General features: G+C 40.2%; 1 protein-coding gene across 1 annotated transcript in view; it reads right to left on the reverse strand.

Annotated features, from left to right (window-relative positions):
- LOC118365462 (LIM and SH3 domain protein 1-like) overlaps positions 1-17,817 on the reverse strand; it is a 29,579-nt gene that overhangs the window by 1,844 nt on the left and 9,918 nt on the right. Inside the window, exons 4-6 of the mRNA XM_052487188.1 lie at positions 11,674-11,781; positions 9,714-9,786; positions 270-367 (exon numbers count right to left, since the gene is read on the reverse strand). Coding sequence (XP_052343148.1) covers positions 270-367; positions 9,714-9,786; positions 11,674-11,781 — 279 coding nt within the window. The remainder of the gene's footprint in view (positions 1-269; positions 368-9,713; positions 9,787-11,673; positions 11,782-17,817) is intronic.

Below are 17,817 nucleotides of genomic sequence, written 5' to 3' on the forward strand. Positions count from 1 at the left end.
CTGTAGACAGATATGAGGACATACTGTATATCCATGCATGGACACCACACACATTCATCAACATAGGGCTACAGAATTGTGTGGGTATTACCTCTACAAACACGTGCACACACACACTACAGAGTTAAGCAGATCATATCACCACTACAAACAAAAATCATAAAAACGCTCCTACCATTGCTGCTCAGGGCACACAGCGGAAGACAAAGAACAGTGGACTATACTGTATGACATCATACAGTGATGTACTGCTCTGTGTTATTCCTTACCCCTCCACTCGGTGGTGGTACAGCAGCAGCAGAGGGAACAGACACAGGATCCGGCTGGGAGCTGTAGGTCTGAGGGATGGCTGGCTGCGGCTGCGGATCTACAGAGACAGAATACAGGATCAGACATTGCACACTCCACATTCTTTTAAGGAGATTCAATGAACAATGTATGGCAATTACAATGACAACATTTCGATTTATAAACATTACAGTGATAACCATTAGATTGTTTGACTGGCAAAATATAAAAAGATCTAACTATTATACACAATAGTATACAGTAGCATCTAGGTGAGAGGCAACAATAACAGTTGATTTAGGGGATTTTTTGTGTCGATATTTTACATAATTTGAGAGGGTAATTTGCTCATAAAGTGATTTTAATATATGGTGTACTTTAATTAACAAGCTGTTTGTGTCATATAAACCTCCAAATGATGACGTCAAGGAGATTTCTTTGACATGTAACAGGGTTAGGTAACACATCTTACAAACTTTTAGGGGTTAATTTGCAGACTGTTAAAATAACCCAAAATATGGTGTATTATAATTAAACCACAAACTTTTTATCATATAAACCAAAATGATAATTACATCAGCTAGTGAAATCAACTCTTGCCAGTTCTGGGCTATTGTGACATCACCACAGTACAACAATGTGGGCCACAATAGATGCAGTGTTTTTGTTTGTGTATGAAGTATTTGGCAACAAGAATAAAACAATTCACAATCCTTTCAGTGGTCTTGTTATCATTGCAATAGTAACATATCTTTCATGTCAAAAACGTAGGTAGTGTTCATAATGGTAAATAAGTATTTTGCAAGGCTTTCCCAAAATTCTGACATAAATTTACATTCAAAGAACAAGTGAGACAAATTCTCACCGTTTTCACCGAAAACGCAGATATTATCAATAGCCACAAATTTGGATATCATAGAATTACAATTTTTTTTGATTGAATATAACTATTTTATTAAAACATTAGCCCTAGTGAACAATAACAAGAATAACATTTTCCTACATAATTCTAAGATTTTTTCAGAGTGATTACAATTGCACTAGAATAGTTTATTATTTTTTAATTTTTTTTTGTTTGTTCCAGTATTTTCTCATTAATACCTGCGTTCTGTTTTGATGTAATGTTTTGATGTAAGAATGTAAATTGTTGATCTGTATTTCGATTTTTTTTTTAATTATATATTTTTTAAACCAAAAGATGCGGTAAATAAAGGAGTAAATGGAACGCAGACCATTCCATTGAGCAGATTGGCGCACAGTCAACAAATCTGATCTAACAAATTGGTTATTCCTCAAATCCATCATGATTTATCTATTGTAACAGGCCCACAATGTGGTTACTTTAGTCCGATTTGGATATATTTGGCTGTTTTCGTAAGCACAGCATTTATACGTTTTCAGGTTTAGAAGAAGTAAATGCTAACTCTCATTCATACAAAAGTTACACTTAAATCTGAACTGGTTCTCCAGCAGATTAGTAAAAATGGCTCACCCCGTGTAAAAAAAAAATAGCCTCTTTCCCAATATTCAAATTACAACGTCTCACTTTCGGTTATTTGAAAATTAAATAATCTCCAAAATATTTATGTATTTAAAACAACCCATAGAAAGCTGTTTGCAATTTCTGTTTAATCCACCAGAAAAGACAAACAAATATTACAACAAATATTATGGTTAAACCCAAATATACTAATTCATATATTTTTAAATATACGTATATATAAAAATTTAAAAAACGGTTAAATACCTATCTTTGTTAATCTCTCAACACAGAATAGGCGCATAAGGGGACTCCGTCAAATGTTTGAAGAAAATATTTATATTTTATTCAGCTTTGTTCAATAGTATTCCTCATACTATAAAATAATGCCACGGAAATATGAAAAAATCTTGTCTGCTAAATGAACTAGTGTAGCCCACAGCCATTTGGCATTGCCACATCAGGACCTAACATAAGGACAACTCGGAGTTTGCTATTCTTTTCTTCTGAAATAGACTACATTTTCTTCATATCATGTTTCTTTAGACCTGTCTAAAATAAATAATGGATTTACGTAGTTTGCCCCCGTGATGCATTGTGCAGGCCGCACCACCCTCTGGAAAGCCCTGTGGTTGTGGGCAGTGCAGTTGCCGTACCATGTGGTGATACAGCCCGACGGGATGCTCTCAATTGTGCATCTGTAAAAGTTTATGAGGGTTTTAGGTGACAAGCCACATTTCTTCAGCCTCCTGAGGTCTGCTGTTTCCTGAAGTACACGATTATCTCCTTTGTTTTCTTGACGTTGCGTGAGAGGTTATTTTGAGTGCCCTCACTTCCTCCCTGCAGGCTGTCTTGTCGTTGTTGGTAATCAAGCCTACTACTGTTGTGTCGTCTACAAACTTGATGATTGAGTTGGAGGCGTGCATGGCCACGCAGTCATGGGTGAACAGGGAATACAGGAGGGGGCTGAGCATGCATCCTTGTGGGGCCCTAGTGTTGAGGATCAGCGAAGTGGAGATGTTGTTTCCTACCTTCACCACCTGGGGGCGGCCGTCAGGAAGTCCAGGACCCAATTGCACAGGGCGGGGTTGAGACCCAGGGCCTCAAGCTTAATGATGAGCTTGGAGGGTACTATGGTGTTGAATGCTGAGCAATAGACAATGAACAGCATTCTTACATAGGTATTACTCTTGTCTGTCAGGAGGAATGGGCGAAAATTCACCCAACTCATTGTGGGAAGCTTGTGGAAGGCTACCCGGAACTTTTGACCCAAGTTAAACAATTTAAAGGCAATGCTACCAAATACTAAATGGGTGTATGTAAACGTATGACCCACTGGGAATGTGATGAAATAAATAAAACTGAAAGAAATAATTCTCTCTACTATTATTCTGACATTTCACATTCTTAAAATAAACTGGTTGAAATGTATTTGGGTAAGGTGTATGTAAACTTCCGACTTCAACTGTATGTGTAGAAGCCAGGAGATGCTAAATGTGGTGTTCATTAATGGTCAATTATAGTGAGACCGACAGTTACTTGCTTGACAATCACCGGACCAACATGTTTTGAAACCTGTTTTGCATACCCACTGTTGCCTTAGTTATCATTTACTGGTAGATATAAGTTGAAAGTCTTTCCTACCTACCGCGTACCGATGTCATTCTTCTGTGAGATGCTCCATCCCTTACGAAAAAAGACTGCAGTAATTTTGCAGTGTAACTGCAGTTACAGTGCAGTATTACTGTAGTTCAACCTCAGTACACTGCAGTTATTTCTGCAATCACTGCACCCAAAATACCACAGTCGACTGCAGTTACAGAAAGCTTTACTGCATTTTCAAAACTGCAATCAGCCAACTTCAACCTGAAAGAGTGTGATGTCTGTGGCTGGCGCTTACATCCCGACCGCCTGGAGAAACACAGGCAGAAATGTGCCAAGGTCGCCTCCAATGGCCAAAGACGGGGGTTCTATGACTCCAGTGAGCACCGGTGTACAAGGGCACCAACCTGGATGGCTTCATCAAGCAATCTATTGATCCATGATTTGTGTAATGCAGTGTCGCTGTCCTCGAAGGCTCCCTGACCAAGACAGTTTATAACTCTACCCCTATTAGAGAAACCACTTATTTTCACCTCAATTAAAACACCTATTGAAGAAATATGAATCTGAATTTTTGGGTTTATCAGTGTATTTCAAAGAAAATATACAGTACCTGTCAAAAGTTTGGACACACCCACTCATTCAAGGGTTTTTCTTTATTTTTACTATTTTCTACATGGTACAATAATAATCAATACCTCAAAACTATGAAATAACGCATATGGGATTATGTAATAACCAAAAAAGTGTTCAACAAATGTATTTTATATTTGAGATTCTTGGCTACCACGCTGTGAACAGCATGAGGCGAATCCGTGTGTCACGTTCTGACCTTTATTTTCTGTGTTTTGTGTTTAGTTAGTATGGTCAGGGCGTGAGTTGGGTGGGTAGTCTATGTTTGTTTTTCTATGTTTTGGTTATTTCGATGTTTCGGCCTAGTATGGTTCTCAATCAGAGGCAGGTGTCATTAGTTGTCTCTGATTGAGAATCATACTTAGGTGGCCTGGGTTTCACTGTGTGTTTGTGGGTGATTGTTTCCTGTCTCTGTGTGTGCACCAGATAGGACTGTTTTTTGAGTTTTCACATTTCTTGTTTTGTTAGTTTGTTCATGTGTACCTTATAGCATTAAAAAGTACCATGGAAAATTACCACTCCGCGTATTGGTCCTCTGATCCGTTTCGCCTCTCCTCTTCGGAAGAAGAGGAGGAAACTCATTACACCGTGCACATGCGCAGATACTGTGTTTGACCGTGTGAAAGGGAAGTCTTGCATCTCGCTCATCTGAATATCTCTGGTGCTGCTCATGGCAACGTCATTTTGCAGAGTCAACCTTTAAACTGTCTTCTTCTATGACCATTCGCGTTTTCTCACACAGGTTTGAATGGGAGATGGCTACAGGTAGTCTTTAATTGGATATTTCGCAACGAGAACATTAGTTGTAAATAAACAATTTTTTTGCAATTGATGTACAATCATCAATAGCCGTTCATTTAACTTGACAGGATGAAAACATTGAAAATAACACTGTTGTATTTGATCTTCTTTTAATGTTGATTAATAAAATGTTGCTGTTTAAAATGTTAAAATGATTCAAACGTAAAACTTTTATTGTTGTGTTAGATGTACTGTATTCAAGCCATGTTAGCTACATAGGCTGCGTTTAGACAGAAAGCCCAATTCTGATATTCTTTCCACTAATGGGTTTTTTGACCAATCACATAAGATCTTTTCACATTAGTTATTTTTCAGAGCTGACCTGATTGGTCAAAAAATACCAATTAGTGAAACAAAGATCAGAATTGGGCTGCCTGTCTAAACGTAGTCATTGTTGTCCCTCTTGCCAGCTTAATATTGGCTGGCTCAAGAGCGGAAAGAAAGATTTCAAGATTGGCTTGATTTGACAGTGTTGCATTAACAACCAATTAGCTTTCTAAAGCAGAAGCAGAGACATTCTGGCACATAGGCTGCTTTGGGTATATTAAGAAAAACAATGATGACACCGGGACACAAATTCTGAAATATTCTGTGTTTTACTCAACATAATGAATTGCAATGCTTCATAGCAAAATTTTGAATGGAATATTATACAGCACGTTCGGAAAGTATTCAGACCTCTTCCCTTTTCCCACATTTTGTTATGTTACAGCCTTATTCTAAAATGGATTTAAAAATAAAAAAATCTCATCAATCTACACACAACACCCCATAATGAAAAAGCAAAAACAGTTTTTTAGCTATATGTCTTCCCATTTATAAAAAATACAAAACAGTAAGTATTCAGACCCTTTGCTATGAGACTCGAAATTGAGCTCAGGTGCATCCTGTTTCCATTGATCATCCTTGATAAATCATCAAATCACATTTTATTGGTCACAAACACATGGTTAGCAGATGTTATTGCGACTGTAGCGAAACACTTCTAGTTCAGAGGGTGCAGCAATCTAACAATTCCACATCAACTACCTAATACACACACATCTAAGTAAAGGAATGGAATAAGAATATATAGGTATAAATATATGGGTAAGCAATGACAGAGCAGCATAAGCAAATACAGTATAAACATATGAGATGAGTAATGCAAGACATGTAAACATTATTAAAGTAACTAGTGGCCAATAATTTCAAGTCTGTATGAATGCAGCAGCCTCTCTGTGTTAGTAATGGCTGTTTAACAGTCTGATAGCCTTGAGATAAAAGCTGTTTTTTCAGTCTCTCAGTCCCAGCTTTGACGCACCTATACTGACCTCGCCTTCTGGATGGTAGCGGGGTGAGTAGGCAGTGGCTTGGGTGGTTGTTGTCCTTGATTATCTTTTTGGCTTTCCTGTGACATTGGGTGTTGTAGGTGTCCTGGAGGGCAGGTAGTTTGCTCCCGGTGATGCATTGTGCAGACCGCACCACCTTCTGGAAAGCCCTGTGGTTGTGGGCAGTGCAGTTGCCGTACCATGTGGTGATACAGCCCGACGGGATGCTCTCAATTGTGCATCTGTAAAAGTTTATGAGGGTTTTAGGTGACAAGCCACCTTTCTTCAGCCTCCAGAGGTCTGCTGTTTCCTGAAGTACAAGATTATCTCCTTTGTTTTGTTGACGTTGCGTGAGAGGTTATTTTGAGTGCCCTCACCTCCTCCCTGCAGGCTGTCTTGTCGTTGTTGGTAATCAAGCCTACTACTGTTGTGTCGTCTACAAACTTGATGATTGAGTTGGAGGCGTGCATGGCCACGCAGTCATGGGTGAACAGGGAATACAGGAGGGGGCTGAGCATGCATCCTTGTGGGGCCCTAGTGTTGTGGATCAGCGAAGTGGAGATGTTGTTTCCTACCTTCACCACCTGGGGGCGGCCGTCAGGAAGTCCAGGACCCAATTGCACAGGGCGGGGTTGAGACCCAGGGCCTCAAGCTTAATGATGAGCTTGGAGGGTACTATGGTGTTGAATGCTGAGCTATAGACAATGAATAGCATTCTTACATAGGTATTACTCTTGTCCAGATGGGATAGGGCAGTGTGCAGTGCCATGGTCGATTGCATCGTCTGTGGACCTATTGGGGCGGTATGAAAATTGTAAGTAGGTCTGGGGTGACAGGTAAGGTGGAGGTGATATGATCCTTGACTAGTCTCTCAAAGCACTTCATGATGACAGAAGTGAGTGCTACGGGGCGATAATCACTTAGTTCAGTTACCTTTGCATTCTTGGGTACAGGAACAATGGTGGCCATTTTGAAGCATGTGGGGAGAGCAGACTGTGATAGGGAGATATTGAATATGTCCGTAAACACACCAGCCAGCTGGTCTGCGCGTGCTCTGAAGACGCGGCTAGGGATGACGTCTGGGCCGGCAGCCTTGCAAGGGTTAACACGTTTAAATGTCTTACTCACGTCGGCCACGGAAAAGGAGAGCCCACAGTTCTTGGTAGCTGGCCATGTCGGTGGCACTGTATTATCTTCAAAGCAGGCAAAGAAGGTGTTTCTACAACTTGATTGGAGTCAACCTGTGGTAAATTAAATTGATTGGACATGATTTGGAAAGGCACACACCAGTCTGTATAAGGTCCCACAGGTCCCACAGCAAAAACCAAGCCACGAGGTCGAAGGAATTGTCCGGAGAGCTCTGACACAGAATTGTGTCGAGGCACAGATCTGGGGAAGGGTACCAAACCATTTCTGCAGCATTGAAGGTCTCCAAGAACACAGTGGCCTCCATCATTCTTAAATGTAAAAAGTTTGGAACCACCAAGACTCTTTCTAGAGCTGGCCGCCCAGCCAAACTGAGCAATCGGGGGAGAAGAGCCCTGGTCAGGGAGGTGACCGAGAACCCGATGGTCCCTCTGACAGAGCTCAAGACTTCCACTGTGGAGATGAGAACATTTTTCAGAAGGACAGCCATCTCTGCAGCATTCCTCCAATCAGGCCTTTATGGTAGAGTGGCCAGACTGAAGCCACTCCTCAGTAAAAAAGGCACGTGAAAGCCCGCTTGGAGTTTGCCAAAAGGCACCTAAAGGACTCTTGGACCATGAGAAACAAGATTCTCTGGCCTGACGAAACCAAGATTGAACTCCTTAGCCTGAATTCTAAGCGTCACGTCTGGAGGAAACCTAGCACCATCCCTACGGTGAAGCATTTTGGTGGCAGCATCATGCTGTGGGAATGTTTTTAAGTGGCAGGGGCTGGGAGACTAGTCAGGATTGAGGGAAAGATCAATGGAGCAAAGTGCAGAGAGATCCTTGATGAAAACCTCCTCCAGAGAGCTCAGCACCTCAGACTGGGGTGAAGGTTCACCTTCCAACAGGACAATGACCCTAAGCACACAGCCAAGACAATGCAGGAGTGGCTTTGGGACAAGTCTCCGAGTGTCCTTGAGTGGACAAGCCAGAGCCCGGACTTGAACCCTATCTCTGGAGAGACCTGAAAATAGCTGTGCAGCGACACTCCCCATCCAACCTGACAGAGCTTGAGAGGATCTGCAGAGAAGAATGGGAGAAGTGTGCCAAGCTTGTAGCATCATACCCATGATGGCTCAAGGCTGTAATTGCTGTCATAGGTACTCAAAGTACTGAGTAAAGACTCTGAATACTTATGTAAATGTGATATTTTTGTTTTTTAATTTTTAACCAATGTGCAAACATTTCTAAAAAACAGCTTTTTGCTTTGTCATTATGGGGTATTGTGTGTAGATTGATGATGAAAAAAATGCAATTTAATCCATTTTAGAATATGGCTGTAATGTAACAGAATGTGGAAAAAGTCAAGTGGTCTGAATACTTTCCGAATACACTGTAAATAATACATATTTCTTATTTTCAAAATATTGTACAAATTCCTTGTGAATGATGAAATGATTGAATTCTTAATTTCTGTCAAGTTGCATCACACCACCAATTAAATATTTTTCATATGCACAGTGCTGGTATTTCCAACTGCTCTATTTGGACATCATTGATTGATTACTAATTGCGCTCGCCTGTTTCTTCCCAGCCCAAACCAGGTGCTGCTGTCAACTGGAAGCCAAAGTTTCCAACTTTATGCAACATTTCAGAATAATTAATTAATACATTTTTGGTAATTTATTTTTTTATTTTACCTTTATTTAACTAGGCAAGTCAGTTAAGAACTAATTTTTATTTTCAATGACGGCCTAGGAACAGTGGGTTAACTGCCTGTTCAGGGGCAGAACGACAGATTTGTACCTTGTCAGCTCAGGGGTTTGAACTTGCAACCTTCCGGTTACTAATCCAACACTCTAACCACTAGGCTACGCCAATGACTTGGAAGTATGGCCTAATATTACCTAATACTATAGATGCAAGGAAGACATAGACATTTAAAACAATTTGTAGTATTAGGACATCATGCTGCCTGATAGTGGACTGTGTACTGAGAATGGCAGTGAGAAGCATTATTAGCTTATCAATTGACTTTTCTAAAATTGTGAATAATAGACCATATGAGGAAAAAAATGGTTGGAAGCAATACTCAAGTCAAAATGGGCTTTTGGGTTATTTTCTCTTCCCCCTCCCTCCCCAACTTCCTCCCTAACCTCCTCCCTCTCTCTTTCTTTCCCTCTCTACATATCCAAATACTTACTTCAAAATGTCTATAAGTTAGCTGGCATACCCAAAATAGTATTTGAACCCAGCCAGGTCTGTTACAGTATGCGTTTTTTGTTGTGTGTGTGTGTGTGTGTGTGTGTGTGTGTGTGTGTGTGTGTGTGTGTGTGTGTGTGTGTGTGTGTGTGTGTGTGTGTGTGTGTGTGTGTGTGTGTGTGTGTGTGTGTGTGTGTGTGTGCGTGCGTGTATGCGTGTATGAGTGTGTGCACGTCGCATGTGCCTGCATGGGTGTGGAGTATTTACCTTGACTGGCATTCACTGGGGGTGGGGCATCACTACTAATTCTGCTCTTCTCAAATTCCTCATGATACTTTATCTGCAAACAGACAGACAGACAGACAGACCGACAGAACGGAGACATCATACAATGTACTGAGAGAATACTGCACTTTATAGATCGTTCCAGAAGGGGTCACTATGTTGCCAAATTCTGCCATCAACAACGCAATAGTCTAGGTTTGTGTGAAGTACCATTTTTGGAGCTATTGAAAAAAACAAAGAGGAAATTACAGTTCAAAGACAACAGTGATTTAACAATGAATACGTTTGCAACCAAGTTAAGCCCTGATCACATAACTTTGGTAGGAGGTTTGCTCTAAAGTTTTAAAACGAGATCACTTTCCCATCCACAACCATGTGCTAAGAAAATCCTACAATGGTTCCTTTCCTTGTTTCCTTTCCTTCATGACCACTTGTCTTAAAGGGCTGGATAGGGTTAGTAGTTCTCATAAACCAGTAGAAATTGTATCTAGTAACCCTTATAGGAGACAAGTGGCCATGAAAGGAAAGGAGATGATCTGTCCGAACTGTGTTCAACTACTGGAATGCAGCCATTGAAATTTGAGGATGGAGGAAACAGAGGACTGAATGTCCAGAGGAAGCGAAGTGCAGCCCTGTGTAACCAACTCGTCCTCAAACGACCTGAAGTAAACAAGCTTGGGAACTCAACAAACTACTAAGGAGCTTTAGAACGAGAGGAAAAGAGGGATAACAAATATAGAGTGTATGTAAAAGACAGAGAGAAAGACAAGAAAACAGAGAAAATAGCTAGAATAGAATAAAGACAAAAACAGCTAGAAGCAGACTGAGGCAAGCATTCAGAAAAATCAAAGAGAGATAAAGAGTTAAGAATGTGAGACGGGCCGAGAGAGGGGAGGACAACAATGAGACAGAAAGACCAGAGAGAGAGAGAGGACATATCTAGACAGAAACACAGAGAGTAAGAGGAAATAATGAAAGGTGAAACATAAACAGACAGAACTAGGAGGGAGTCGGTGGAGGGGATTATGTTAGTCTGACACTTGAAGTCACATTTCAGACATTTCTTAGGGCCCCAGAAGGTGTTGCCCTATATGGTCAAACTCCCTCAGCTATGAGGAGAAAGTGAATGTCCACTCTCAGTTTGCTGCTGTTCCCCAGATAGACACTCTCACTCTCGCTCTCTCTCTTCCTCCTGCTCCTGCTCTCTCTTGCCTTTCTCTATATTTCCCCTTTCCCCTCTCTTCCCACTCCCTACTCTCTCTCCCTCTTCTCTCTCTCTCTCTCTCTCTCTCTCTCTCTCTCTCTCTCTCTCTCTCTCTCTCTCACTACCCCCTTCCTCTTTCGTATCTCTCTTTCTCTCTCTCTTTCTCTCTCTCTCTCTCTCTCTCTCTCTCTCTCTCTCTCTCTCTCTCTCTCTCTCTCTCTCTCTCTCTCACTCTCTTTCTCTCCTTGGAGCAACAGTATCAGAGTGGAATGAGGAGAGATAGTGTTGAATTCTAGCCATGGCTCTCCATTATACCTCTAGGGAATACTACAGTCTCTGACAGTCTCATTCTTTTAGCCTTATCTGATATATGATATAGAGATGGAATGAGATAGATTGAGCCAGTCCATTTGACAAAATATGTCTATTAGTTTGGTCAGTCAGGAGAAAATGAGTTTATGTTTGCTGATGGAAAAAGGATAAGGGAGAGCACAAAGAAGGACTGCAGTTTTGTACGTAGCACTATTAGCAATGGTTCTTGGTCCCAGATCTGTAAACGTATTAAGCGTAAACAGATGTGGGACCAGGCTAGTAGCAATGACCTTTGCAGCTAAAATCTTTTGGTCCAAAGTGAGAAGAGGGGGAGATAGGGAAGTGGGTGTAGTTCATTAGGAATGTTGACTCTATACTGGTTTAGTTCTGTTTTTGAAAATGTAGATACAGAGTAAGTAGACTTACGTTGCTGATCTGGTCTTGCGTTTTCTTCACTCTCTGCATCTCCGGTGTGTCGGCCACCACGCTGAAGCCTTTCCCCTTGTTCTTCTCAAACTCCTCTTTGTACAGCGCCTGACACACGCAAACGCACGCACGCACACACCCACAGAAACACACACACACGGGTTTACAGAAAACCTCGCATACTAACAACATTTCTTCACTTGCTTACTTACTGTATGTCATACAAACACACATGAGCACATGACACATAAGCCATTACACTTCAGTAGGAGGGCTGAAATCAAAATACTGTACTACAATTCTAACATTAGTGGTTACGATAGTGTTGATTGGGCAATGCATTCATGCTAAATATACTTTTTCTCCTCGTCTTATCTCTGTGAACCCTCCATATTCCAGAACGAAATTGCTCACATCCACAAAGAACTACATTCCCCAAATGCTCACCACGACGCCCAGATCCGTTCACCAGTTTTCTTACACGAAGATAGGTTTTTAAATAATAATTCTGCCATAGACAACTATTGAACAGACAATAAAGAAATCCAACAAAGTTGTCAAAAGTGACACTCGAATCACAGAGAAAGATGAATTATGACCTTCAACTTCCGTTTGAATATTTAAGAAAGGAGTTGTTGATATAATTAAAACCAATCTTACAGTCAAAATGAAGGGAAGCTCATTTGGTACATGTCCTGTAATATGACACCTTCTAACAGCAAATGTTCATATTTTTGAAGGAGAAAAAGATAATTTATAGGAGTGGTAGAGATAATACATTCTCACTCAAGGCAAGCAACACGTGTTGATTGTATAGCTATGAGGGTTGTACATTTGATTTCACGTTGTTGCTCTGCTCTCACACAATCTGAAATCTCTGTGATGGGCTAACGCTAGGCTAGCTAGCTAGCACTGGGAAACAAATAGGACAGGTAGCGATAGCATCACTAACGTTAGCTAGTAGCTATCTATGGTTGAATTTGCTTTTAGAATGTAGTTATTTTCTCCTGTCTGTGTGGTTCATGTTTGTCAAACAGACAGTCTGTTCTCTTTCATTGACAAATCAGTTCTGTTGATTTATGGGCAGGTGTATTTATGTTAGCTAACTGGCTGACTAAATTAGCAAGCTAGCCAACTACCTAGCTAATTACCATATGAGCTAATCGGCCGTATCACTTGATAATTGTAAGTTTACTAGCTATCTGCCTAAATGTCAGTAAAGTCATGATAAAGGCAAAAGGCTCAGGCCTCATTCAGTGTGAGCTTTTGGCAGGACACTGGTACTTAACAGCTAAATTTAGCAAAACCATAGAAGGGAGGATGGTCAGGGAGGATATAATGCAAACGTCTAGCAAACCAAAGGTTGCGTATTCGAATCGCGTCTGGGACAACTTGAGTACTTTAGCTAAAAAGTAACTTTAGCGAACCACAACTTTAGCTAACCTCAACCATATTGTTCTGCAACTACTTAGCATGTTAGGTAACCCACACCCTAACCCTAACAGACCTGGAATAATTATAGTTTTACTAGGCTCTGTGGAAAGTAACTATTTTTTTCTGGGGAACACATACTGTAGTTCCTTTGGAGGTGACGACAACTATTTAAATACAGATCCCAAAAATTACTACCAATATTTTGTACCGATAAGTTCAAATAAGTTATGACGCTCAACTACTGTATGAATCTTTCAACATCCCACTGAAAATGTTGAAGTCTGCAATTCATTTGACCATACCTGAAAATACTAGTATTTCAAAGCCATTTGCAAATATTGCAAACAGCAAGTTGGATGCTTAGCAAAAACAACTTCTAACCTCTTTGTCCATCTAAGGTTAAGTGTTCTTGTTTCAAACACACACTATACCATCTTTAAAGGGATGGTTTACTCAGAATTTAAACTAACATGATTTTCTTGGCTTTAGTTTTGGGATATTTTGTTTCCTTCCGATACTTAATACCCATTTTTTGTTCCTGTTAGCATTCTCAGTAACACTTAACATTAAACTGTTCTTGTGCCTGTTTAATACAACTGTAATTACTTTTGGAGCAACATTTTATCTGCATGTTGTTACATAACACTTTGGTAATTGAATTTTAATTCCATAGCAATGAGCTGAGAGTTTTGTAACTACTGCACACAAGGTATAGTGACTGTCCCATATTCCAATTATGTAATAACTCCATTACAAAGCAATTTCCAAAGTCCTATGTAAAAACAGCACATGTATAAGAACTTGATGTCAAGAATTACTGTACTACCTTATGTCTCATTCAATATGAAAATATATTTGTTAGTCATTTTGAAGCTGCAAAAGTGGTCCATGTCCCTCATGTATTTCCCTCATGTAATTCATTTTAGTCTATACACTATAGTAAGCTGAATATCTAAGAACCCTCCAAACCATGTGCTTACGATCATTATATTCAAATACCTTCAAATATTATTTGGTTTTCTGAGAGGTATTCAAAATACTTTCAAATATTATTTGGTTTTCTGAGAGGTATTCAAAATACTTTCAAATATTATTTGGTTTTCTGAGAGGTATTCAAAATACTTTCAAATATTATTTGGTTTTCTGAGAGGTATTCAAAATACCTTCAAATATTATTTGGTTTTCTGAGAGGTATTCAAAATACTTTCAAATATTATTTGGTTTTCTGAGAGGTATTCAAAATAGTTTCAAAAATTATTTGTTTTTCTGAATTTGAATACCGAAGAAAACAGTTGCCTTTTAGTTGAAGCTCTATATAAACTATATTTGACTACCTTGATTATTTGAAAAGTTGGTATTTTAAAATAAACTACAAAACATAACTCATTTCTGCCCAGGTCTGAACCCTAAACCCTAGCTTAGCTAACGTAGTCACCTAACTAACATTAGCCACAAATGCGAATGCAACAAGATGTAAACTAGAAATCATGTTGTAGCTGATTGCCTTGATTTTTTGTTATTTGACTCAACTTCAAATTTTGTACAGTATATCAATAGCAGTGGCAGATGTAATAAGCTTAGTTTGCTGTACAATCTTAGTGCATATGTACAATTTAGGGCAGGGATGCTCATATCGAGCATGCAGCCATGCAATCTACATAGAAAAACATTGGCAGTAGAATGGCCTTACTGAAGAGCTCAGTGACTTTCAACATGGCACCATCATAGGATGCCACATTTCCAACAAGTCAATTTGTCAAATTTCTGCCCTGCTAGAGCTGCCCCAGTCAACTGTAAGTGCTGTTATTGTAAAGTGGAATCGTCTAGGAGCAACAACGACTCAGCCACAAAGTGGTAGGCCACACAAGCACAAAGAACAGGACTGCTGAGTGCTGAAGTGCATAGCACGTAAAAACCGTCTGTTCTCGGTTGCAACACTCACTACCGAGTTCCAAACTGCCTCTGGAAGCAACTTCAGCACAATAACAGTTCACCGGGATCTTCATGAAATGGGTTTCCATGGCTGAGCAGCTGCAAACAAGCCTAAGATCACCATGCATAATGCCATGCGTCGGCTGGAGGGGTGTAAAGCTCACAGCCATTGGACTCTGGAGCAGTGGAAACGCAATCTCTGGAGTGATGAATCACACTTCACCATCTGGCAGTCCGACGGACTAATCTTGGTTTGGTGGATGCCAGGAGAATGCTATCTGTCCCAATGCATAGTGCCAACTGGAAAGTTTGGTGGAGGAGGAATAATGATCTGGGGCTGTTTTTCATGGTTCGGGCAAGGCCCCTTAGTTCCAGTGAAGGGACATTTTAACGCTACAGCATACAATGACATTCTAGATGATTCTGTGCTTCCAACTTTGTGGCAACAGTTTGGGGAAGGCCCTTTCCTCTTTCAGCATGACAATGTCCCTGTGTACAAAGCGAGGTCCATATAGAAATGGTTTTGAGATCAGTGTGGAAGACCTCAACCCCATCAAACACCTTTGGGATGAATTGGAACACAGACTGCGAGCCAGGCCCGAATCGCCCAACATCAGTGCCCGATGTCACTATGGAAGCAAATCCTCGCAGCAATGTTCCAACATCTAGTGGAAAGCCTTCCCAGAAGAGTGGAGGCTGTTATAGCAGCAAAAGGGGGACCAACTCCATATTAATGCCTATGATTTTGGAAAGAGATGTTGGTCATGTAGTGTATATATACAGTGCCTTGCGAAAGTATTCGGCCCCCTTGTACTTTGCAACCTTTTTGCCACATTTCAGGCTTCAAACATAAAGATATAAAACTGTATTTTTTTGTGAAGAATCAACAACAAGTGGGACACAATTATGAAGTGGAACGACATTTATTGGATATTTCAAACTTTTTTAACAAATCAAAAACTGAAAACTTGGGCGTGCAAAATTGGTCTAAAGAAACATGATTTGAAGAAAATATATTACAGAAGAACAGAATTTGAGTTGGCCTAATGTATGTTATCTGGCTATGCTCTATGCCATAGGCTGTAGGCTTGTTAATTTAGCTGACAAGATATGTCCTGTGCCATTATATATATATTATATGATTTTATAGTAATAAGAATATAATTGAACTTAGCTGAATAAAATAGAAAGGATATTTTTCCCATTCTGGAGCGAGGGCGCATATGAAGTGGCTATGTTGAGCGTTAATGTGATCATTTGTTACAGGTCCTATACGCTAGAGTTATTTGCCAACTTTAATTGTGAATGATACAAACCTAACAATGACTTAGAAATCAAAACATATACGGGCTACATGATACGAATACAGGCTCTTGATGATTTGAGAAAGTCCCAAAAAAAAAGAAGCTTGCCTCACTTTCATCAAGTTATCATATCTTCACCCATGTTCACCCACCCTTCACCCATATTCTCAATGTAATATTGTCTTTATTAATATGTCAAATTAGTTTAGATTTACAATGGCCCATTATCAAATGGGCAGGAACAGGGGCAGGGGGAAAAGACATGCCGTCCATATGCACTCGAATAGCGAATGAAGGCAACACTCGGTTTTATAGAGGAGCTGTGCTTAATATGAGCAGCTGATAACTAAATATAAAAACACTTATTTAACTCCATGCATCAACCCTTGTTTGAGGAGCATGCTCTCATTGCGCCGTGGGCTCTCCAACCCTGTTTCTACAGCTACCCAGTGCTTCATTTGAGAAACCATGTGAAATCTCTGAAATCTGTTCAGGAACATTGATAGTAACATGTTTTTGCAACAAAATAGATTTCACTAAACTGTTGACTGCCCCTCTACACGCTCGAGAAAGGAATAAAGAAGAGAGGAGGAGTAGATGGAAACGCATGGTGGTGAGATACTCTGTATAGCTAGAGGTAATGTGTCACCCAATGAATTATGAAAATATAAAAAATGCCCTATTACTAGGCTGTTCAAAATCAAATACAAATTCACTATAATTGTAGGCTAACAGTAAGCCTTTGAGGCTTGGGCTCATATGCCTAAGAATTATGCTCTAACGTGTATTGATGTTTTGAATTAATCGTCACCTTAGAAAGCGCTGTCTATTTCATTGCGCTAGGCTTTGAAACAACATCCACAAAGACCATGTTTTGCACTCAGTTTCAACCTGCTGCTGAACTTCTTTCTTCATATTGATCATCACATTGAGGTGAGTTTTAAAAGCATGATACTGTTTTGATGATGTGTTTGAAGATTTTCAATTGTATTTGCATTGATGTCAGAGTGGTTAGAGGGACAATAGAGCCCTGAGTACCAGGCCATTAGGACCTGATGTTAGTTAGCAAGTTGTGTACCATCAAAGCATGTCCGGTGTACATAAAAGGAGATTACCGTGACTCAACGGTCACATGGAATTTTGACTCATGACTGCCGGTGTGGCGTTAATACGGTCATCGCAACAGCCCTACCTAATAGCACCATTCTCCATTCCTCACTGAGATTCACCAGAGTAGCCTGTTCTAGGCACCCCGAACAAGTATAGCAGAAACTGTGCATATAGTGGAGAATTTGGCACATGCGGAGAAGCTTCGAACTTTTAGCTGTCAGGAAGAAGGTTCCAAAGAATTCGGATCCACAGACACCCCCCGTAATTTTAAAGCCTCCAACTGCTGGGAGCCACAAGTACTAAAGTCATTAACAACAACCCATAGCAGAGAAGAGAGAACTCCTCCTTGCCACACACACACACA

This window comes from Oncorhynchus keta, chromosome 3 (genome assembly GCF_023373465.1).
Source record: "Oncorhynchus keta strain PuntledgeMale-10-30-2019 chromosome 3, Oket_V2, whole genome shotgun sequence".
NCBI lineage: Eukaryota > Metazoa > Chordata > Actinopteri > Salmoniformes > Salmonidae > Oncorhynchus > Oncorhynchus keta.